The sequence below is a fragment of the Odocoileus virginianus genome, unplaced genomic scaffold (assembly GCF_023699985.2).
Source record: "Odocoileus virginianus isolate 20LAN1187 ecotype Illinois unplaced genomic scaffold, Ovbor_1.2 Unplaced_Scaffold_26, whole genome shotgun sequence".
Taxonomy (NCBI): Eukaryota; Metazoa; Chordata; class Mammalia; order Artiodactyla; family Cervidae; genus Odocoileus; species Odocoileus virginianus.
Window position 1 is genome coordinate 475646 of NW_027224288.1, and position 25758 is coordinate 501403.

The following is a 25758-nucleotide window of genomic DNA, read 5'->3' on the forward strand; positions in this document are numbered from 1 at the left end:
TTTAAAACACCATAAACTTTATTTTTTTCTCTTTTAAAATTCCTCATTTTTTAAATCCTGTCTTTCCCTCCTTATTAATTCTTCTATTACCTAACTCTTTAAATTGCTTGAACACAGTCATGTTTCAACTGACTTTTAGAATCTTTATACTCAAAGTCATGTATTATTGCTGTTCTCACAATTTTCTATTTGTAAATTGTCTAAATTATAATATTTTAAATTTATATTTTGTGTAGATAGAGGGTATTATAATTTACCCTCTTTCTAGATTTTAGAGCAGTAGTCTCAAATCTTCCTGGCACCGAGGACCAGTTTTGTGGGATCTTTCCAGGTGGCTCAGTGGGAAAGAATCTGCCTGCCAATGTAAGAGACAGAAGAGACGTGGGTTCAATCCCTGGGTCGGGAAGATCCCCTAGAGGAGGGCATGGCAACCTACTGCAGTATTCTTGCCTAGAGAATTCCATGGACAGAGGAGCCTGGCAGGCTACAGTCCATGGGATCACAAGAGTCAGACACAACTGAACATGTTCTGTGGAAGACAGTTTTTTTCAAGGGCTGGGGTCGGGTGAGTGGGGAATGGTTTTGGAATGATTCAAGCCCATTACATTTATTATGCACTTAGTTTCTAATATAATGCTGCCACTGATCTGACAGGAGTTACTGGTCCATGGCTGGGATGTTAGGGACCTCTGTTTCAGAGTATTTGATTCAGGGTGTTGAGAGCTTCATTTTAGCATTTTCTCCTTTCTCTAAATTAATTATTTATGCTGGTGGTACCTCCTACACCAAGGTTATAATAACTTTTCACCAGCATTTTGCTTTGCATACACAATATTCATAATATTTCTGATTATCCCTAATAATCCAGGTTCATCTGTCTACTTAAGATGCTTGCTCATTCCTACCTATTAGCCCATTGAGTTATATTTATTATAAACCTTTGTTCTACCTTTGTATTTAAGTTTTTGGTATTTATTTTTAGGCCTCTCTTTTGCTAGCAAATTGATTTAAGGATGTTCTAAATACCTCATTTGAATTTCATATGAGCTTCTTCCCTCTGGTGAGACTGCTGGAAAGGTGAAAAACCTCTTTCAATCCCCTGCTTTATAATTGTCTTTTATATTGACAAATGAAGCACAGTCTTCTTTTCTTCAAGTCAAATATCCCACAAGTGCTTTAACTTTCTTCCCCAGGACTTTTTTTGGTTTGTTTGCTGTTTACTAAATCTTCCTATTTTCTGATCATAAAGTCAAGCCAAACCCAGTGCTGAACAACCACAAAGATTAAAATCCTTTATATAATAACATTTTGTAAATTAGAAAGTGTAATTTAAATGTAAAGTAGCATTCTTCACTGACATAATTAACAGGACAGATTTTAGTGTAACAAAAATTGTTGCTCTTAGACTTTATGATCACAGGGGCATATGTATATAAGCAGCTACCTGGAGGGGCTTTAGGTAAAAACAGGAATTCATTGGTTTTGAAGATTTCTTGGTTATGGCCATTTTTTGCTGTGTGACTTCAGTTGCATGATAGCTTCTCTGAGGTTTTATTTATTCATTTGTCAAATGGAGACAGAAGGATACTACAAAAGCTTCAACACAATGTTAGGGGCAGTTTTCAAAGCATCCATGAACTTTGGTCATTGTATCAGAAGTGGAGAAACAAGTCGACAGAGCAGGACTGAAGTGTAAACCTTACATTAAGCTTTACGGCAGCGGAGGTGGGGGGAGAAGTGAGTTATTCTGAGCTGTCATTATCAGAAAAAAGAAAGCACATGCATCTCTCAGTGTAATTAATGTCCTCCTCTATTTCTTGCAGACTCAGGAACTTCATTCTGTAGGTAGAACGATAGAGACAATATGTTTTGTAAGTGTATATTCAAAATGTTTATTTTTCTTTTTTTTTATAAAATGTTTATTATTCTTGTAAAAATTTATATAATGGAAAAACAGCATTGGTTTTCTGCTTATTGGCTTAGTGTTTTTTTAAGCCCCCATAATAGCCTTAGGACATTCTGAGGTGTGCGTTATATCTCTAGTCTGGAGAGGTGACCAGTAAAAGAGGGAAAGATTTAAGAAGATTGTTAGGTAATTGTGGCTTCAGGAATGAGCCCAGATTTGTCTGATCAAGATCTGTATCTTTTCTATGCATATGAGGCCTTAACACTGAATGAAGGCAATTCTTTCAGGTACACATTTTGGTGCTTTGCAGGGTTCAACTTTATTCTAGCAGATAAATTAAGGTGCATGGAGGGACAAAGGATCATTTGTACTCTGACCTGACTGTCTCCAACATAATTTTCTTTCCAGATGTTTGATAAGAATTATTAACAAAATTATCAAGGCTCTTCTTGTTTTCTAGGACCTGACTACTCTGTTTGCCTAGGTAAACTCGTAGATGCCCATGCTTCTAAAACTATCTGTAACCTATCACTTCAGCTGCCCAAATCATTTTTAATTCTCTCCAGGCAGTTTTCCCTTATATGTATGTGCTCAGGTCTCCACTATAGAGCCATTCCCTGAAAAAAGTAAAATACCTGGAGTCATCTGACCTCTTCCTTTTCTCTCACACTGAGCATTCAATCTGTCAGCAAGCATATCAGCTCCAAGGCCAAAGTCGCTTCCAGCCCAATGCCCCTGCACTATCTCTACCCCTCAAATTGTCTCCTTCTTAGATATCTGATCTGTCTGCTGACACCCTTGCTTTCTTTCTTCCATAGACAAGTAAGAATATCCTTACAACTTTAAGAAACTCCATCTTCCCCCCCTAGTGCACTTGGATCAAAATAGCAGACAGAGGTTCATAACACTGTTGAGAAGGCTGTGCTCAAAACCATCTTCAAGAAAAAGAAATGCAAAAGGCAGATGATTGTCTGAGGAGGACTTATAAATAGCTGAGAAAAGAAGACAAGCGAAAGGCAAAGGAGAGAAGGAAAGATATATCCTTCTGAGAGCAGAATTCCAAAGAATAGCAAGGAGAGATAAGAAAGTCTTCCTCAGTGATCAATGCAAAAAATAGAGGAAAACAATAGAATAAGAAAGTCTAGAGATCTCTTCAAGAAAATCAGAGATACCAAGGGAACATTTCATGCAAAGATGGGCACAATAAAGGACAGAAATGGTATGGACCTAACAGAAGCAGAAGATATTAAGAAGAGGTGGCAAAATACACAGAAGAACTATACAAAAAAGATCTTCATGACCCAGATAGCCACAATGGTGTGATCACTCATATCCTGACTGTGAAGTCAAACGGGCCTTATGAGCATCACTACAAACAAAGCTAGTGGAGGTGATGGAATTCCAGTTGAGCTATTTCAAATCCTAAAAGATGATGCTGTTAAAGTGCTGCACTCAATATACCAGCAAATTTGGAAAACTCAGCAGTGGCCACAGGACTGGAAAAGGTCAGTTTTCATTCCAATCCCAAAGAAAGGCAATGCCAAAGAATGTTCAAACTACCACACAATTGCACTCATCTCACATGCTAGCAAAGTAGTGCTCAAAATTCTCCAACCTAGGCTTCGACAGTAGGTGAATTGAGAATTTCCAGGTATTCAAGCTGGATTTAGAAAAGGCAGAGTAACCAGAGAGCAAATTGCCAACATATGTTGGATCATAGAAAAAACAAGAGAATTCCAAAAAACTAAGCAAGGCAAAAAAAAAAAAAAGTCTACTTTTGTTTCATTGACATGGTAAATCTTTGACTGTATGGATCACAACAAACTGTGGAAATTTCTTAAAGAGATGAAAACACAAGACCACCTTATCTGCCTCCTGAGAAATCTGTATGCAGGTCAAGAAGAAACAGTTAGAACCAGACATGGAACAATGGACTGGTTCAAAATTGGGAAAGGAATACGTCAAGGCTGTATATTGTCACCTTGCTTATTTAACTTATATACAGAGTACATCATGTAAAATGTCTGGCTGGATGAAGCACAAGCTGAAATCAAGATTGTGGGGAGAAATATCAATTATGTCAGATATGCAGATGACACCACCCTTACAGCAGAAAGCAAAGAGGAACTAAAGAACTTCTTGATGAAAGTGAAAGAGAAGAGTGAAAAAGCTGGCTTAAAACTCAACATTCAAAAAATGAAGATCATGGTGTCTGGCTCCATCACTTCATGGCAAATAGATGGGGAAACTGCCGGGGTCCAGCCTTGGCAGGATCCAGGGGTACCCTCAGGATGAATGGCGTCGGCGAGAGAAGACACGTGAGACCAGCCTTGATGGGGCCAAGTCTGCGAGGGAGAGAGAGAGAAAGAGAGAGAGAGACCAGACGGGGGGTGCAGCAGAGTCTGGCAAATCTTTATTTTTTACCGTAGCTTTTATATTCTAAGTTAGTACATTTTTAAGGGGAAGATAGTTTAATATTACATCAGCTTGTCCTTCACGAAACCAGGGTGTTTTCTGCATACTTCTTTGTGAGAGTCTTGTACATTATCTTCTGGCCTTGGGGCCTATTGACATTTTATGACCTAGGTGAATGCAAAGCTGTTTTCCGTAATCTATTCTTTAATGAACACAAAGGTCAGTCCTTTTGCAGAAGTTGTCAGTTAAATTTATCTAAAAGGTTTACCACACAAAGACTCTGCAGCTCCTGTGAGGCAGCCCCTGTTTAGCATTCCTGGTTAAAATTAACAATTCTAAACTCTTATTTTTCTAAATCTTTAACTATAACCACTTTTAGAATAATATTTTTATGTTCTCTAATAGGGCTTCCTCACCCCCGAAGGGCTCTGTACCTATTAGGGCCTTTTGTGTGATCAGGTTCTTTATGCTGTTTATGATTAAGGTGTTGTGAGCAGTCATGTACATTAGTACGCATTTGCCAAGCAGGCTAGAATGCCAGCAAAGGGGTCTAAATTGAAACACTCCTTTCATCCTGGATAATCTTATAGGATACCGCCGTCCGGGGGACATATTGATTAAAGTTCTAAGTTGATTCTGTTTGGAGAGAGATCGGGGAAGGCCTTCTGCCTGTGTCACAGAAATTAGGGAGTAGTCTAATATAGCAAGCATCAGAAAGACAGAGATCATCTTTAAGGTGAGCGCCTGGGGCAGCTTTTCGAAATCCCTGAAGTCCTGATCTGCCTTGCTTGTCAGGTCTTCTCCTCATGACCTTGTCATGGGTGGGATCTCGTGTGCTGGCTCCCAGCAGGAAACAATGGAAGCAGTGAGAGACTTTATTTTTGGGGGCTCCAAAATCACTGCAGACAGTGACTGCAGCCATGAAATTAAAAGATGCTTGCTCCTTGGAAGAAAAGCAATGACAAACCTAGACAGTGTATTAAAAAGCAGAGACATTACTTTGCTGACAAAGGTCCCTCTATTCAAAGCTATGGTTTTTTCAGTAGTCATGAGAGCTGGACCATAAGGAAAGGTGAGTACTGAAGAATTGATCCTTTTGAATTATGGCGTTGGAGAAGACTCTTGAGAGTCCCTTGGACTGCAAGGAGATCCAACCAGTCCATCCTAAAGGAAATCAGTCCTGAATGTTCATTGGAAGGACTGATGCTGAAGCTGAAACTCCAATACTTTGGCCATCTGATGTGAAAGAACTGGCTGATTAAAAAGACCCTGATGTGGGAATGCAAACTAGCACAGCCACTATGGGGAACAGTGTGGAGATCCCTTGAAAAATTGGAAATAGAACTGCCATAGAACCCAGCAATCCCACTGCTGGGCATACACACCAAGGAAACCAGAATTGAAAGAGACACATGTACTCCAGTGTTCATGCAGCACTATTTACAATAGCTAGGACATGGAAGCAACCTAGATGTCCATTGACAGATGAATGGATACCAGTGTAGTGGTACATACACACAATGGAATATTACTCAGCTATTAAAAAGAACACATTTGAATCAGTTCTAATGAGGTGAATGAAACTGGAGCCTACTATACAAAGTAGAGTAAGTCAGAAAGAAAGACACCGAATATATGAACATATATATATGGAATTTAGAAAGATGGTAATGATGACCCTATATGCAAGACAGCAAAAGAGACACAGATATAACGAACAGACTTTTGGACTCTGTGGAAGGAGGCTTGGGTGGGATGATTTGAGAGAATAGCATTGAAACATGTATATTACCATATGTGAAATAGATCACCAGTCCAAGTTTGATGCATGAAACAGGGCACTCAAAGCTGGTGCACTGGGACAACCCAGAGGGGTGGGATGGGGAGGGAGGTGGGAAGGGGGTTCGGAATGGGGTACACATGTACACCCGTGGCTGATTCATATCAATGTATGGCAAAAACCACCACAATATTGTAAAGTAATTAGCCTCCAATTAAAATAAATTTTAAAAAAAGAAAGAAAGAAAAGACCCTGATGTTGGAAAAGATTGAAGGCAGCAGGAGAAGTGGATGACAGAGGATGAGATGGTTGGATGGCATCACTGACTCAATTGACATGAGTTTAAGCAAGCTCCAGGAGTTGGTGCTGGACATGAAAGCCTGGCATGCTCCATGGGGGTAGGAGTAGGACAGGATTGAGGGACGGAACTGATTTCACTAGATCCCATGATCTTAATTTTTTAAAATGTTGGGTTTTAAGCCGCTTTTTCACTGTCCTCTTTAAATTTCATCAAGAGGCTTTTTAGTTCCTCTTTGCTTTCTGATGTAAGGATTGAGTCATCTGCATATCTGTTGTTGATATTTCTCCTGGCAATCTTGATTTTAGCTTGTGCTTCTTCCACTCTGGCATTTCACATGATATACTTTGCATATAAATTAAATATACAGGGTGACAGTATCCAGCTTTGACGTACTCCTTTCCCAATTTTGAACCAGTCCATTGTTCCATGTCTGGAAGCTTTTGAGACTAATATAATCATTTTCCATGATTATTTTTGATCTATGGGAGCATGTTAACCTTTTTGAGTATATATGCATACCCTTCCATCAAATTGATTATAATTCAAAATAATTCCTGAAACTTTTTTTTTTAAACTTGAAATTTTAAAAAGTTAAACATAAAAATAAAAGGTATATGTTACGATATATACAGGTAAAATAAGTAGGAATTTTCTTTTTTTTAGATACTTTTATTTTTATTAGTTTTATGCTGAAACACAAGGAAGCCTGGTGTGCTGCAGTCTATGGGATCGAAAAGAGTCGGACACGACTGAACGACTGAGCTGTTATTCTGTTATTCTCCCCCCACTCCCCCACCCCCCCCACCCCCCCACCCCCCCACCCCCCCCACCCCCCCACCCCCCCCCCCCACCCCCGCCCTCACCACTCAATGCACTTGGATCACAACAGGAAAGAAAAGTAATTATGAGGCTTTCCATGGTCTGGCCATGCCCGCCTCTTTGACCTCAACTTTACTATATTTCCCTTGAACCACGGGGCTGCCATACCACTGCTTTTGATATTATGATGATTCCTGACTTGAGTTTTCTAAACAGTGTTATCTTTGTCTTGTGTAATCTCCACTTAGCTTTTGTCATCCTTAAGATCTCAGATCATAAGTTAAATCCTTAATGGAAACTTTCTTAACAACTCAGTCAAAAGTCCTGACAACTCTGCTGTACCATCCGCCACCAGTGGTTCTGCATTGCACTAGACTTCTGTTATTTTCAGTCATTTGCCTTTATCAGAAATTAGAATTATTTCCTTTACTCATATAAAATGGGTTATGGAAGTGGGTCAAGAAAGATCTCGCTGTGATTTATATCAAAGACTGTTCTACCTCTGTTTTTCTCTAAGAGTTTTATATTTTATACCATAATTCAAAAGGCCACATGCACCCCAATGTTCACTGAAGCACTATATACAATAACCAGGACATAGAGGAGCCTGAGTGTCCATCCACAGAGGAAAGGGTAAAGAAGATGCAGCCTGTATATATGAAAACAATGGAATGTTACTAAGCCATAAAAGGAACAAAATTGAGTCAGTTGCAGTGAGATGGATGAACCTAGAGACTGAGAGACAGAGTGAAGTAAGTCAGAAAGAGAAAAACAGTTATTAATATGTATTAATGCACATTAATTGAAGCTGAAATCCCAGTATTTTGGCCACCTGATGCGAAGAGCTGACTCATTTGAAAAGACCCTGATGCTGGGAAAGACTGAGGGCAGGAGGAGAAGGGGACGACAGAGGATGAGATGGTTGAATGGCATCACCGACTCAATGGACATGAGTTTGGGTGGGCTCCGGGAGTTGGTGATGGACAGGGAGGCCTGGTGTGCTGAAGTTCATGGGGTCGCAAAGCGTCGGATAGGACTGAGCAACTGAACTGAACTGAATGAATGCATATATGTGGAATCTAGAAACATGGAATAGATGATCTATTGGCAAAGCAGAAATGGTGATACGGAGGGAGAGAACACACGTGTGGACATCAGGGGAGGTAAGCACGGGCAGGACGAGTGAGAAGATTGGGATTGACTAACATACGCTGCAGATGCTGTGTGTGAAACAGGCACCCGGCGAGAATCTTCTGTACGTCTGAGTGAACTCTCAGCGCTCTGTGGTGACAGAACAGGAAGGAAATCCAGAACAGAGGGGAGATTTGTTTATGTACAGCTGGCTCAATCTGCTGTGCAGCAAAAACTAACACAACATTGTAAAGAAACTATACTCCAATAAAAATTAATTTAAAAATAAATAAATTGAAAATAAAATAGGTTGTACACGCTGTTTATACAGTGAATCTGGGATAAACAACTTGAAAATATAAAATATAAAACTGATTTTAAGTTCAATCATATCTAAAGATACAAACACTAAAGGACACTTTATAGATTATTCTCCTAGACTTTGTTTTACACCTTGCCACAACTACTTAAAATGTGAATCAGAATGTTCTAGATGTTTACATTGCAGGTGGTTAAAAGACAGATTGTTGTAAAATGACTGATGTTACATGAATCTTTTTCTCTTTGCAGGACCTAAGTGGAAGATATTGTAGACACATTTATCACTCACGAAAGATAGCATAGCTTAGCCAAATTTCATCTTATTTGGACATTCACTTAGTTAATTAAGCAGCTAAGTAATTTATTAGTTCTTTAGTTCACTAGATTGTAAATTTGGTTGCCTTTTGGTATAGGAAGGATTTAGAACCTACAATTTAAGTTAGCAAAATACTTTGAGACAACTGGTGTCCAATCTGATTATTCTCTCAAACAAAGCATGTCTAATTTCACAGTTTTCTTAGAGCAGGCTTGTTTTATTTGATTTCTACAGAGTTGGGAGAGGGGAAGAGAAACTTAATTATATTACTGGTGTTCCCTCTTAAAAGGGTAGATACCCTTGGTCAAAGGTTGAATTGTTTCCTCACTGAAATGCTGCCTCTGGAGAAAAAGACATGGATGGGACAAGTTGTTTTCAAACCAGTGTGCCAGGGTACCCTGTATGTTCCAGAACTTCCCCAGCAAGAACATTGAAGTTATACTGTTCTGTGACATTCATAATTGCTAAGAATTAGGATAAAAGGAATTAGGATAATGTGTCCTAAGTAAAATTTTGAGCTGAATTGGCCTCTTCATGAGTACTAATGAAAAGAAATGTCATATTTATTGTATATGCTCTACCCTAAAAGTGTTATCATTTTGCTTAGTGAACTTTTTTTTTGGATGTCAAAAGATACAAAATCAACGATTTCCTTGAATGGTAATACCTTAATTGCTACTGGTAAAGAACCCACCTGCCAATGCAGGAAACTCAAGAGATGCAGGTTCAATCCCTAGGTTGAGAAGATCCCCTGGAGGAGGGCATGGCAACCAATTCCAGTATTCTTGCCTGGAGAATCCCATGGGTGGAGGAGCCTGGTGGGCTACAGTCCATAGGGTCACAAAGAATCAGACACGCTGAAGCGACTTAGCATGCACACACCTTAATTGCAATATTAATTCCTAGTTTAATCTTTGAGCATAAACAATCTGATATGGGAAAGGTCATACAAATTGTTTTTTTTTTTTTTTAATTGAAGCCATAGGAGCAAACTGTGCTAATGCAAATTATGTTTCCAGTAAATTTCTTTAGTTTAGAATGTGTCATTGACCTCCTGAAACTGTTCTTTGAACAAATATGATCGATAAGGAAAACAGTTGTCATTTCCAGTGAAAGAGAAAAATAATTATTTACCTAGGACACCATTCTACATAGATAACTGATATATTTATTGTTAACTTACAATCAATAAGTAACCATCAGTTAGTTGAATGCTTAGATGAACCCGTCAGATACTTTTCAAGGGTATTCTGACTCACATATGGTAATATTTGTGTATTAGAGTTTTCTGAATATTATACTCTATGAAACACATACAACAGATTGCTATCTCTTAGGGGAAATTTTTCAATTTCTTTTAAGCAGAGATTTAATATTGTGAATGTAAAAGTGTTATCACTATGACAAAACTTTTCTGTTAATAACATGATAATAATATTACATTTAAAATACTGGACTTAATAAATAAATAAATAAAATACGGGATTCAAGTACATCATTACATAAAAATAAGAGCCACTTTTGCTATGAGAGAATTTCCCAGTCTTTACTGTGTGAAGTAATGTTTAAGGTCTATGTTTTCTTTTAGTTTTAGTGACTATTAAGTTTGGATCACTTCAGATAGTATAAGCCTTAATTTGTGCCTTACTTGATATCCAGAGACTGTTGACTAATGACTGATTATTTTGGTTTAATCTTGTTATGTGACAAAAACTATTAGCAAGATATTCCTGGGGGAACACATTAAATGAGTATAAATTGGCCTAAATTAACAGATATGTATTTGACCCTATTACCTATGTGCAGAAACATATAAACTAGTGTTTACTTACTAACTTCTTGATAGTAAAATTGAAATGCATTGTAAATCAATTATTTTCTGAAAAGAATCTGGATATATATATTATGTTTTATGAATCTATCTTTAAATACATAGTAGGAATTAAAAGGTGTGTAAGCTAATATTTTATTGTCATAAGCTTCATTTTTGAGAACTGAATAAGATAATATTTTTTTTAATCAAGCAAGAAAAGTAAGTTGCAGGCAAGAGTTCACAACCTAGAAAATGCTTTAGGACTGAATTTAGTAGCTTTGGTACACCCATGATTTCCTCTGCTCGGAGTTGGAACTCTGGTGATTTGCGTGGACAATGTCTTAAGGGTGATTTGTCAGTCTGGAGGCTGAGAGTCTAGTGTAAGTTCAGTTGCTTCTTGGAAGGAATAACGACTCAGGGTATCAGCAGACTTTTATTAATGACCTCAACACTACTCAATTTGATCACATTATTCATTCTCTTGCTTAAATTTCTCCTTTTGTGTCTTCAGAGTCTTTAGTATAAATTCTTTGGTGTTGTGTATAAAGCAGTTTATAATTTGTCCTGTCTTACCACACCAACTTTATCTTCCCGTATTTGCCTTCCTCTAAAGGCTATCATGTAGCCAGACTGCCCTATAGTGATGTTTTTCACGGTTGAGGTTTTACTGCAAGATTCTATTTTATCTTTCTTGCAACCAGTAGAAGTTATTTTGAACTGTTCATGACTTGATCACAAAGCTTTTCCTATCAAGAATACTTTTTTTTTTTTTTTTTTAAGTAAACATGGTTAGGAAGAAAAAGTGTAAATCAAGAGGAAAGAAGAATGGATATTAAACTTTTTGTTTTGTTTTGTTTTTTAATTTAAGACTTAAAAAAGAGGTCAAAAGGGAATATGATCTTTAGAACTATTGACTTCTATTACTGGAAAAGGAGCAACTATCAATTTAGGAGGGATCTCTGAAATCACAGTAAGACTCCAAAAGCTGGTGTAAGTCACTGGCTTTCATATTTTCAATATTCTAACATTAAACATCATTTAACATATCGCCATTTTAAAGTCACAAAAAGGTACATGAAGAAGAATTTACACATCCATGAGAGTTATGAGCATGCATTGGGCATGTGGAACACACACACACACACCCCATAGATGTGTTCACAGATATACACATTCTTTTATGTCTTTGTCCTTTACTGTAGCATTTCATTAAATGATGTGTTGTCTCAGTAGCCAGTCCTTGGTCCTTTCATTTCATTTTTCATTTCATTTTTCATCTAGGAATATATCATATTTTAGTTATATTTTCTGTAATCCCATAAACATCTCATATAAACCACAGCATAGCATGTGTCCAGACACAGTAAAAATCTAAGGATGGCTATTAAGTCTGTGAAGAATTCTCATCAGGGACCCATTATCAGGTATCACCAGTTTCGATCATCAATATCTGATGATTATCAAATTATATTTACAAATTAACATAAAAGGAATTAAATTGTTTTCTAGCCACGTAGTTGGCAAGAAAGTATTATTTGGTTATTTCTAACCCTGCATATCTGGACTGCAAGAATTTGTTGAACGTAGCAGCCTGACCCTTTAGGGAAATGGTGCCTTAGGTCTGGAGACCCTTTCAAAGGGTTTGTTTCTCCCTTGAGCATTTGTCACCTGATCCCACAAGACCATTAGCAGAAATTGCCCTTTGTACATTTTCAGTTTTTTCTTGTTATGAGTCTTTCTTTTAGTGTATTTGTTACTATGCACAGAAAGATAAGAGAACAGATCTCTTGGATCTTTCAGAACAGGGATTTGTGAGTGGTTTGTGTGGCAAAATTTAGTCTGCGACTTGCTCTTGCTATGTCATGACTGGCAGCAGGGTAGTTAGAGAGGCATTATGACACCCCACCTTCTCTTCTTTTCACCGGAGGTTACAAATGTGCACCAGGAAGAACTTAGTAACTGTGACCAGACAAATTGTCTTAGGCCAGTTTCTATGGTTTTTAATTATACAGTTATACCTTTTGTAGTTAACTGTTTCTGTGCCATTTTCTCTTAGATTCCTCAAACTAAATATGCCTAAAAACAAATTTATGTGGTTTCTTCCCCCAAATTGGCCATAACTTTGAAATAGCAGCCACTGTCCATTTTTTAGATCATTCAGTGGAATCATTCTTAACACCTCCTTTTCTCATGTCACACAGTACCTGATTTTTTAAAATCCCATAGATTTGCCTCCTAAATATCCTGCAATTCTTCCTACTTCTGTTCCTCTCAAGTCATCTCTCACTCATTTAAAGTGTTATGACTTCCGTTTGGGAGCAGGCTTACGGATGAGTTACCTGGTTCCACTGCAAGCCATTCATCTCGTGACTACCTGAGCGATCGTTGGTTGGGAAATACAAATATGATTGTGTCACCACTTGCTTAATTCTTGTTAAAGATTTCCCATGTGCTGTGGGCTGAATAGGGAACTTCTTATGGTGTTCTCAATTTCCTGCACCAGCGGAATTTCCCCCATATATACATATTTTTTCTTATCTCACATCCTTGATCTTTGCTCAGAAATCATGCTTTTTCACCCCACTGCTTTGTCTACCAGACTAGACCCCCCTTCCTAAAATTTTCTGCCTTCTCTGCAGGCCAAAGTCATACTCACCTTTTTGTGTTAATGTAAACATCACTTTTTCATTGAACCTGACTCACCTGATTAGGTTGAATACCAATGTTACAGGAAATCTTAACACTAGAGGGTCTCCTATGTTATTTATATATTTTTATATTAGTCATCACTTTCTGTCTCTTCCACTGCACTGAAACTCCCAGGAAGGAAGTATTCTTGCAGGTTTTCTGTACCATCGTCTCCCCCAGTACCTGAAACTGGGCCTAAGTGAGTTGTCGTTGCCATTCAGTTGCCAAATTGTGTCTGACTTTTCTCAACCCCATAGACTGCAGCATGCCAGGCTCCCTGTCCCTCACTGTCTCCCAGAATTTGAACTCACTAAATAGGAGAACTAATAAATAAAGGTAAACACTTCTCACGTGAATATGATCTACAATACAGTGGAAATAAAATTACAAGCACTTTATTGAAGCTTCAGGAGAGAAAAACCCTGAGAGCTTTCCAGAAAGCAAAGAGTAAGAAACAAAAAAAATGCTTTCACTGAATTAATAAGAATATAAGATGATTAAGCACCATGTTGTCTTTATTTGCTCTCTTATTCGTGTTATTTTGTTTAAAAAATATGAACATAATTTTGATAGCTTCCTGCTGGGGATACAGTTCCCCTTTTTTTTCCAGTAAGAGTTTAATCTCTGAATTTTGAAGTCTCCTAAAATGAGATTTCCAAGAAAACATCATTCTGATTTTACAGGAGTCTTCTCTATACTATGTCATTTATTACCTATAACCATAAGCCATAATGATGTCATCTCTTTGGTTTCACCTGGTTCAATCTGTTTAATCATCTTTCTCATCCCACTGCCTCATTTCTCTGTTTCCTTTATTCACTATTTATAGTAGAAAATATATTTTACATTGACACACAGTACCCATTTTTAATAAATAGTTATGGATGAATATGAGTACATGCTCAGCGTATAACCTGAGAAACAGAACAAAATACTACATGATTTAAAAAACCCTACATGTATGTATGTGCATATGTGTGTGCTCCGTTGCTTCAATCATGTTCTAGTGTTTGCCACCCTGTGGACTATAGCCTGCCAAACTCCTCTGTCCATGGAATTTTCCAGGCAAGATTACTGGAGTGGGTTGCCACAGCCTTCTCCAGAGGACGTATGTATATAATATATACACACACATAAATGTACTGATAATGGCCTATAGGCTTATGAGTCTATGAGTAATTTACAAAGATTGTTGAGCTGATGCTTTTATTCTGTTTTGGTCATTAATGATGAAAGGAGAGAAAATGTAATAAATGGAAATTTAATGTAAACTCATTAAAAGAAATATATTCTATAAGACAGATAATGGACAATGTGGAATCTTTAATTGAGGTATTTAATGTAAGAAAGAACATTTGTCATTCTGTCGTGGTTGGTGTAGTGCACAGCCTTACGTAGTTTCTAACTCGTAGGCTGGTAATCCTTCTTTCATTAAGTGAGTGAAAGAGGAAGCAAGTATACTTTAAATTATGTAAATTAAGATGTTAGCTTTTCTAAATGGAGGAATATTTAGTAAAAGTGAGACTTAAGAAATAAAGTTTATATTAGTCAGTTTTTTTCTAAGGGTAATTAGAAATTAAATGTTTGGCATTATGGTTTGTATATTTAGTGTAAAATGGAGCCTAATCCTTTTTAAATTGATGTGAATATGATTTTTTGCATGCATGTTTAAATTATTTCTTTATAATTATCCTGAGTAAAATTTAACAATATTTCAGTTAACAAAAATGCAGAATTTATAATTTTCAATGAGATAAAATTTGGAGTCTTCCTTTTCACATGACATGCTCAATTTGGTGATCCACATTTAAATAATTGCAGTGCTTATGAAAACTTTGTCCTACTCTTTTAACTTCTTTGTGAGCAGGAAGAGAGGGCTCTTCTTTGTATATATAGTGCTCGGTTTGGCTGCTGTGGACCTGTATTTATAAACTGTAGGAAGTCAGTAAAGACCAAAGCATTATATGTGAGGCATATTTATTCTTGCGAGTCTGTGGAAGGAATGGTGGATCATTCTAAAGTACATATGTATGGATTTTAAGAAGGGCTTCCCTAGTAGCTTAGCTGGTAAAGAATCTGCCTGTGATGTGGCAGACCTGGGTTCAATCCCTGGGTTGGGAAGATTCCCTGGAGAAGAGAAAGGCTACCCACTCCAGTATTCTGGCCTGGAGAATTCCATGGACTGTATAGTCCAGGGAGTCACAAAGAGTTGGACATGACTGAGCGAGTTTCACGTTCATGGATTTTTAAGTAATATTAAATTGAGATTAAGGGTAGATATGGAGCACCTTTAAAATGTTGCATTTTAAAATTATGTCTTTTGATCTCAATTAAAAAGACAGGGGAAAAAAGAAAAGTAAAAAATCTCCAGGAGCTGATAGTTTCATTGTTACATTTCTTCAAGACTTACTGTAACAGTAAGTCCAGGGTGATGTAATTCAGGACATGGACAAAGATAAAAAGTTATCCACATCATTTAATGATTAAGTTAAGCAGTTATTCTAAAATACTCAGAGCACAAACTATTAAGTTGATGTTCTCATATTTTAGTTCATAAAACCCTAATACTTTGAGATGCTCTCTCAAAAGCAAGAAATTTAGCAGATATATTTTGTTAATCTATTCTCAGAGATTTGCAATCAATATGTACTCATTAAAGGAACCTGAAAAATCCTTTACTAAATAAAATATGCTTAATTCAGAGTTACCAAATATATTTGACTGCAGACCGCTGTGTCTGGTTCACATGTACAGCCAACTTGGCTTTTCAAGGAGCGTGTGTTGAGATACAAGAGTGTAGCCTAAGAGAACTTTAAAAAGATAGATATAAAAATCCTATGGGAAGACCCAGAGGGATAGGGTAGAGAGGGAGGTGGGAGGGGGGATCGGGATGGGGAATACATGTAAATCCATGGCTGATTCATGTCAATGTATGGCAAAAACACTACAATATTGTAAAGTAATTAGCCTCCAACTAATAAAAATAAATGGAAAAAAAAATCCTATAGTAATGAATTGCCAAACTCCAATCACAGTACATTTACATTAAGGACAACAGCAAAATAAAATACCAAATAAGCAAAAGGACAAATACTAAATATTACTACCTTAAGGATAGAAAAGAGTAGAATGATACTAATTTCTCATGCGTGTCTTTATTACTTGCCTTGTAATAATTGCATATTATTGTTTTTTGGAATTGAAAATAGAACTGTACAAAAAATACCATCAGGTAAGGTTTACCCAAGGAGTGTAGGTATGACTTACTATAGGCATATGTCAATAATGTAAGTTATTGTAATGCATTGGACATAATATCTTACAGGAGAGATGCATTCAATATATCCAAAAATAAAATGTTTATATTCCTCTCCTCCTGCAGAATTTTCCCTATTTCTTTTCTTATGCCTTCGTTATCTGTTGCCTTTATTCCTTGATGTCTACAAGTCATATTGAAAAGCAACAAATATTGGATATGCAATACAATGTTTTGTTTGGTTTTCATATGGTTCTAGTCATGCAGTCAGTCTTTATCCTTATTGATTATGGAAGTATTGAATGATACGAAATCTCAAGGACATTTCTCTCTTTCTCGTGCGTGTTGTTGTTTTTGTTGTTTAGTTGCTAAGTGTAGTCAGACTCTTTTGCAACCCCATAGAGTGTGTGTAGCCTGATAGGTTCTCTGTCCATGGAATTTCCCAGGCAAGAATACTGGAGTGGGTTGCCATTTCCTTCTCCAGGGGAATCTTCTTTACCCAGGGGTTGAACCCGCATCTCCTGCGTTGCTGGCAGATTCTTTACCACTGAACCACTTGAGAAGGTAGTAATCAAGTTCTGAGTATTTAACACATATTTGATTAGTTGGCATTTTGTCCTCTACTCTGCATAGTTTAGATGCATGTCCACTTACTTCAAAAAACAAAGCAAAATTTGTCAAAGTCCATACTATAAAATTCCTCAAAAGTTTTTATTCTGTGACAGTGATCTTGAAAATAGTGTCACAAATCAATATTCATATAAAACTAAATTGCATTAAGGCAGAAATAACTATGTGAAGGATTTTTGAAATTCCAGTTTAAGCTCAATATTGTGAATATTGACCAAAATTATGAAAAACACATAAATATGTGTATGGCAAGAATTATTTGCTTCTCAAAATGAATTGAGTTTCAAAAACTAGGTATAGTTAATCTTCATGAGATAGAAAATTCGTAAGTTATAGAAAATTAAATGTCTATTTAAATGATAGCAGTGAATGTGAGTTAATGTGTAAAATAATATAAAAAGAGAAAATTGTATTTTTCAAAATATTATGATTTTAATATTTAAATCTTAACATATTGCCATATAATGATACACTTAGTAGTTACCTAAGTCAGTGAATTTTATAAATAGATACATATATAATATACATTATACAGTCTTTATATAATTACAATAGTTCTTTTATTTAAGCAATCTCAGTGATAAGTAGTGCTTTTTAAAAACAAGTCGCTAACCTGATATTGACAGTTTGACCTAGAAATAAAGTGTAATCTTTTTTTTTTCCCTTCCTGCATTGCCAAGAATTGGTTGTCAGTTTCTGTAAATGACGACAGTGAACCCTCCAAAGGTCAGCTGATATCAGCATGGCTATCTTTCTAAATAAAGATTAAAGGTTTACCTTGCAAGTTGCCTAACTCGTTTTTTGGAGCCCTCTTTGTTTCTCCATGTTTTTACTTCCCGTCCTAGGTAAGAGTTACAGGGTGGAGAGAAGACTGCACAAGGTTCCAGCGACTCATTAATCTATGAGTGACTTTCTGCTGCTGACAGTTCTGTTAGCACATCCACCGCAAAGAGAACAGGCAGGCTGTTTTCTCTTTCTCCACTGTCCCTGACTCTTTTGTTAATAGTACATTTACACTTCTCACAAGTGGAGAGGGCTTTTTAACACTTTTGTGGATTTACTGGATCGTTATACTTGAGGTTTTTTTTTTTGTGCTTCTTTTTCTTTTATCCCTGGGCTGTCATATATTAACAGAATTACTTATGAATTTATTGAAGTTTATGTGTCAGGCATTTCACAGAACATTAGCTCACTTAATTCTCGGAATAACCAAAGGAAGAAGTTGATATTATTACATCTGCCTTTTTAGTTGAGGAGTATGAAATTTAAAAAGCTTAAGTAGTTTTCCTAAGTTAGTATTGATCAAGTTATGAATAAATGTTTGATTATTACTTTATGATAGCCAGTAGTAATAGGGTTATAAAGTTGAGGTCAAACCATTCATTTTAGATTTTAGAAACATTTTTTGTGTAGACTAAGGTGTCATGGATCTGCATGTCTAACATAGAGCACATACCTGGCACTAGTAAACCATCGATAAATATATATTTATGAATGAACATGACTTATTTTTACAATATAGGTCACCTTTTTTCTATTATGAAACATTTGAGTAAAATGTTATAGAACTTAACTGGTTTTATAGAAATCATGTTTAAATTAAAAATTGATAGGTATTTTTTTAGTAGAGAAATTGTAAGAAAATTATATTCATTTGCAGCTTTCCATTTCAGTCACTCAGTACAAATGAATCTGAGTAACTTGTATGCATATTAACTAAACAAAAAGGCAAATAGAACATGATGTGATATTGGTTTATTTTTATATCTTAAATTGGAGCAATTTATTTAATTTCAAATGTTTCAGCAGGGAATACGTGATAATAAGGGCTTCTCAGGTTGTCCTAGTGGTAAAGGACCCGACTGCCAATACAGGAGACCTGGGTTCGATCCCTGGGTTGGGATGATTCCCCCGCAAGACAGCATGGCAACCAACTCCAGTATTCTTGGAGAATCCCATAGACAGAGGAGACTGGCAGGCTACAAGCTATAGGGTCACAAAGAGTTCCACATGAGTGAAGAGACTTAGCATGTATGCATGGGATAAAAAACAAAAATTTGGCTAGAGTTAGATATCCACTAAAATCAAGCATTTAAGTGAGATGTCTTAAGTGTCTTTAAGTGTCTTAAATATTAAGGCCCAGTCACAAAGCATTAAATTTGATCACTAGAAAATTTGAAAGTAAATGAATGTTTACTATTATCCACCAGCTACGATCGTCCTACTTCTATTTTCAATTCAGGACATAATTTAAGTAGTTTAACTCAGGCTTTGACTAATGGAAAAGATGTATCTCTTTTATAAGGAGACAAAATAGGATATTTCAATTATGAATGTGCTATATTTAAGCACATTCTTGGATTTACTTTATCACAAAATCTGAGCCCATCATTAAAATCACTTCTGGGTACACACACAAAATAATAGTTAACTGAAATTCATCAATTATGATGAGGGAGAAGAGGCAGTTTTCATTTAATAATGGCTCAAAAGACATCTGTGAATGAAATAAGATAGCTATCTATATTAAAATGGATTATAGTCACTGAATAGCTTCAAATCCTTATGTAGCACATTGTAGCATTCACAGTGCTAGGAAAAAGAGCTAACATATAAGTGAAATATTAATGTTTATGCATAATGCAATAAAAGGGTATTTCAAAGCTTAAAAACTGTCTTAACATCAAGAATTATATAATAAAGTAACAGTAAACTGTCTATGTATCTACCTGTCCTGAAGGTTCCCTTTTGAATTCATTCCCTCAACAAAAGTAGTTGAATTATTGTTTAGATAGTAATCTATGTGAATATAAAAATATTTTTGTTTGTAGAGTAATATGAGAAGTAAGTAATAGAAGAGTATTATAAGTTTTCATATTTCTTTAAAACATTGCCTATAACCAAAATAGTATGTAATAAGTTGTCAGATACTCTTAACATTCTCCACATGTTGCATATAGGTGCTCTAGAGCTTGTATCAGACAGTGATTCTGTGTCCATATAATGTGATTAGACTGTCTTTGCTCCTGACCCCTGCCTTTTTGTTAAACTTCCCCATGTATTAGTATTTACTTTTGTAAAATAAAAACATGCAATAAGTAATTTCAAAGTACTTTTTAAATCTAATTTTGATAATTCTAGAAGAGATTTGAAAGACCTTTTGCTTAAATAATATGAAGATCCTAACTCTGAAATTGTTAGCTCAAATTCTGCAAAATCCCCTTCTAAACTATTTCTACCCTTCAAATAATATGATTTTTTATATAAATATTACAGAACATAAGGGAAATAGCTATTTTCAGAACTTAATGTGAAAGTGAATTCCAAAACAAAGTTAAGATTACAGTGTTTTGTAGGCAAATCTCTCTCTAATATTTGAGAGTAATTTGTTTCTTCTATAAAAGATAAGCTGGATACTTTTGTTATTATGACGGTTATATGAGTAACCTGATTGACTTGACTTAGTATTAATGCATGCAAAGTTCACTAACAGTGACCTGAATGGGATTTCAAGAAAAGCTTTTGATTAGAAATAATGAAATATAGCCAATTTAATTTATAAATTTTTAATTATGCAATTTGCTTGCATATTACCCAAATGGAATGTGTTTCAATAAGTCAGTGCACTTCAAATTTCCAAATTTTGTATTTATCATGTTAAGCAATATTAACTGAACAAATGCTGGAGTTGCAAAAGTAAATTACTGAGTAGAATAAAACCTAATTTACTTGTTTATAAGAACTTGAATATTTCAGAAGGTGGTGGGAAAGTCACTTGATTCTTTTCAGAAAGATGTGTTTAGCCTTGCTCCTAAGTTATATTAGCTTCCACCATTAAGGCAATGGTCAGATAAATACATTTGTGTGCTTTTTCTTTAATGAATTGTACTTAGTTTATATCTTAACAAGCTAAAGAGCTTGGTCATTTAAATGTAGGCAACAGAAAGAAATATATTTTACATTCAGACTGTCATTCATTCAGGAATTATTAGTGAACATCATTATGTTCTTGGGACTAATATAGGTGTTCAGGCAAGGTGAGTGAAGAAAGCACATGACTCTGCCCTAATAGACTGTATTCTTACAGAGGTTTATGGACAATTGGCATCAAACCCAACAAATGACTAAAACGATTTTTTTTTTTTTTAATGAAGCACAGTAAGAAAGACAAGGAGTATATATGATGGTCAGGTTAGAAGTAAAGACTTGAAGGATATGAGGAAATATCCATGAAATACCTGGGCAATATGTTCTAGCCAGAGAGAGTCGTCCATGACAAGACCCTGAATCTGGGTGATGCCTGTCATGTTGGTCAGAAAGCAAGAATGCCAGTGTAGCTGGACAGAGCAAACCACAGGGAGAAAGCTAGTTAAACCACTGGAAAACTAGAGAAACCTAGTCTGAAAGGCACAGGGAGGGGTCAGATGCAGGACTAGGCTAGAGACAAATGAAAGGTCATTAGAGTTTAGTTTAAACCCCTGGGTCATTAGAGTTTAGTTTAAACCCCTGTTTCAGGGGTTTAAGTAAGAAATAACATGGCCTGACCCATGTTGTCATAGGCCAACTCTGGCTCATGGGCTGAGTATAAACTGTTGGAAATGTAAAGAATAAAAATGTAAAGATATCTTAAAAGGCTGGACAAGGAATTTCTGTAGTTTAAACATTGAATAGCACATCTTCTTGGTCATCATAATCAAGCCATCTGTGCTTGTTCTGCATAGGAGTTGGAAGGAAAATCTAGAAGTATACAGTGATTTCCTTTGACTGCTTTAGAGAGGTATAATTTACATGCCATAAAATTCATTCATGTTAAGTGTAGAATACAACCATGTTAATATATTTACAAATTTCTACAGTCATCACCACAAGTCTAGTTTTAGAACATTTTCATCATCTTATTCCCACCATTACTTCCAAGCAACCATTAATATGCTTTCTGTGTCTTTTCTGAACATTTCATGAAAACACAATTATACAGTATATAGTCTTTTACATGTGACTTCTTTCACTCAGCATCTTTCTATGACTTATCATATTTTAACATGCATCAGTACTAGATTCCTTCTTATTTTATTGGTGATTTTTTTATGTTGTAAATCTCATTCCTCTCTGACATTGCACATATATGCATGTTTCATAGCCTCCTTTTTTTTTTTTTTAGCTAGTAGCAGTACTCTTTCTAACGCTATTTTAGCAATTCTATTTTGGGAAAAACTTGTAACATTTCTAGCTTCTCCCTTACTTTCAAACCACCAATAGTTTTGTACAGATTATTGATGTACCTAAAGACTCCTTTTGAGAGTCATCTTACAATGTTAACTCCTCAAGCCTTTCTTGTATACAGTGGTCCCTCTGTATTCCAAGTTCCCACATTTGTGGATTCAACCAATCACAGATTGAAAATATTAGGGAAGAAATTTCTGGGACATTCCAAAAACCAAAAGTTGAAATTGCTGCATACTTGCAACTATTTGCATAGCATTTGCAAATTATTTACAACAAATTTTATAGCATTTGTATGGTATTATGTATTATAAGTAATCTAGAGATAATTTAAAGTATACATGAGGATGTGCATAAGTTATATGCAAATACTATGTCATATAAGTGACTAGAATGACTATGTCATTATACCTTCTGTGTCCCCCCGGGGGACCTGGAACCAACCCCTTGGGGATAGAGAGGGATGACTGTGAAACACACATACATGAAATATATACACATATATCTATACCACACATATATAACTGAAAAATGTATCTCTGTTAAAAAAGAAGACTATTGACTATTGCTATTTTGATGGGTAGTACATCTAGTGGATTCTGGTGTCTATGTTTCTTTGGCATGCATTCAAAAAATGTTTGTGTAATCACCCATGAAATTCCGTCTATTCATTTTATATACTATTCAAACATGCTTTGTGATTTGGGGCTATAAATTTTGGCTACAAATAAAATAAGACTATTTCTCTTCAATGTAAGAAAAAACTTAAAAATATTTTCTTGAAGAACAGTGTTGAACCATATACAATCCCAGCTACCAACTGGCTTTAGGAAGTGTGCTTTGGCTTTCAGAAGAATGATGAGAAGTAATGTGGCTGTTTTGAAAGTTTTAACTGTAACGCACCTTTGTTTTTTTAGCATCTGTGGAATCCAACATCTGGAACGGATAGGAAAGAAGCTGAATCTCTTCGACTCCCTTTATTTCTGCATCGTGACATTTTCTACTGTGGGCTTTGGGGATGTCACTCCAGAAACGTGGTCATCCAAGCTTTTTGTGGTTGCCATGATCTGTGTTGCTCTTGTGGTTCTCCCTATCCAGGTAAACACCACCATGTTAAATTTTATAGAAACATGCAAAGTCTTATGAAATCAAATCTTCCACATTTAATCAGAAATGCAGGGTGACTTATTAACTATATTAACACATGCTCTTATACCATCTAGTCAGTTATTAAAATTGTCTCCAAAATGCCTTTTAAAATTATATTAGAAACATGAGTTTTTTTTCCCTTCTAGTCTCAATTGATAGCTCACATTTCATTTCTGTTTTTCAAGATGCTTTCTTTTACATATAGAGTATTTATATTAATTATCGGATTATAGGACAGTATAGTTTTTAATTATAGCATGTTTGTACAAGAAAATAAACTTATGAAACATTGATTTCTTTTGATTCTTGACACTACAATTAAAAGCCATATGTTGTCATGAATAAAAATCGATTGACTATGTTGGTCAACTAAAACAAAATCTGAAGATGATACGTAGCTAACATGAAGCATTTTGGAGAATGGATAAGGGAGCAAAGGCACAGAGATATAAATGAGACTGAAGACACACAGAGGCAACCTTCAACTTGTTCCTATAATGAATTCTGGCTGTCCATGGGTGGGCAGGTCATAAACAGGATGTGGCCAACACAAATCAAAATGTATATTCTATTACACAGCCATTTGAGAAAGTTATTGAAATATCCTTTCCATAGATGTAAAAATGATCTTTCCATTCCTATCCAATCATGCATGTCATCCTCAATGACACCCCTCCCCCATACTCTCAGCATCCCTTTAATAACAGCTACTTCCTTGGTGGCTCACTGGTAAAGAATCCGCCTGCCAATGCAGGAGACATGAGTTCAGTCCCTGAGTCTGGAAGATCCCCTGGAGAAGATGATGGCAACTCACTCCAATGTTCTTGCCTGGAAAATCCCATGGACAGAGAAGCCTGGCAGGCTACCATCCATGGGGTTGCAAAGAGTAGGACATGACTGAGCGTGCATGCATGCATTATAACTGGAACGTAGCCTTGTGTGTGTGGTAAGGTTATCTCCCCTTGCAGACGATGTGGGCTGAAGTTGACAGAAGAATATGAGAGAAAAAAGTGAGACCTTTCTCTTTAACCAGGTGTATGCAGACTCTTAGTGCCCTGTTATGATACAATAGGAAAATCTCATTATTGTTTCCTGAGAGACATGAAGGCCTTGGGAGGGATTAGCAAGTCTGCAATTATCCTGTGAAGAGTCTTGTTGAAGGGAACACTGATCATTTCAATCTAAGAAAGTTTCATCTAAGAAATTGAGTTATACCCAGTAGACAATAGATAGATTGCACTGATTTTTATTTCCATGTCCAGTTCTTTTCATTCACATGTGGAAAATGCGTTACAGTTTGAACAGCTGGCCTATTTGTGGATGGAGAGACAAAAGTCAGGTGGAAACTATAGTCGGCACAGAGCTCAAACTGAAAAGCATGTTGTTCTATGTGTCAGCTCACTGAAGATTGATTTACTCATGGACTTTTTAAATGAATTCTACGCACATCCAAGACTCCAGGTAACTTTGACAGATTATACCTACTAACATTGGCAAAATCAATTAATGATAGTACAGCCTGTGTTCTGGAGGATTTTTATTTATATGCTCAAATTTAGAGAAAATGAAGAACTACAAATATAACCTGGAACATAGAAAAAAATGCTGGAGGAATACACAGCATGTTAAGTTTCCTTCTGTATCTATAACGAAAGACAGATGGAATTATATTACTGCTACAAAGAAGGGTTTTCTCTGAATTAAAATGATTGCTTTTTTCTCCTTTTGGTAGTGAATAAATGATATTTTTATGAAACAGTGAAACTTAAAATATAATAAAACAATAAAAGAATCATTTCAATATCATCTGCTCACTTGAATTTTCAGAATTTTATAAAGTGTTACTAATGGAAATTTAGAAGTCTAAAAGTTCCAATCTTCCCTTTGTTTCCTGGAGTGAAACTTGGTCTTATCTATAGTAGCAATAAATGACCAAAATTTGGGCAATATGTAATTGAGATCATGAATTCATAAAAATCTCTTCTGTCTATGCAGACTCTTCCACTTGCC

The 25758-nt window shown here is 36.0% G+C and overlaps 1 protein-coding gene and 1 long non-coding RNA gene across 2 annotated transcripts in view; one reads left to right on the forward strand and one right to left on the reverse strand.

Moving 5' to 3' along the window:
• The window catches only part of LOC110147418 (potassium channel subfamily T member 2), a 237532-nt gene that overhangs the window by 181513 nt on the left and 30261 nt on the right, over nucleotides 1–25758 (forward strand). The window contains exons 9-10 of the mRNA XM_070463093.1: nucleotides 23517–23697; nucleotides 25045–25209. Of these exons, the coding sequence (XP_070319194.1) occupies nucleotides 23517–23697; nucleotides 25045–25209 (346 nt within the window). The remainder of the gene's footprint in view (nucleotides 1–23516; nucleotides 23698–25044; nucleotides 25210–25758) is intronic.
• LOC139033646 (uncharacterized) lies at nucleotides 11696–13215 on the reverse strand. The gene is made up of 2 exons (XR_011486172.1): nucleotides 13142–13215; nucleotides 11696–12079 (listed from the first exon to the last, which is right to left on the reverse strand). It is a non-coding gene; the product is annotated as an uncharacterized lncRNA (long non-coding RNA).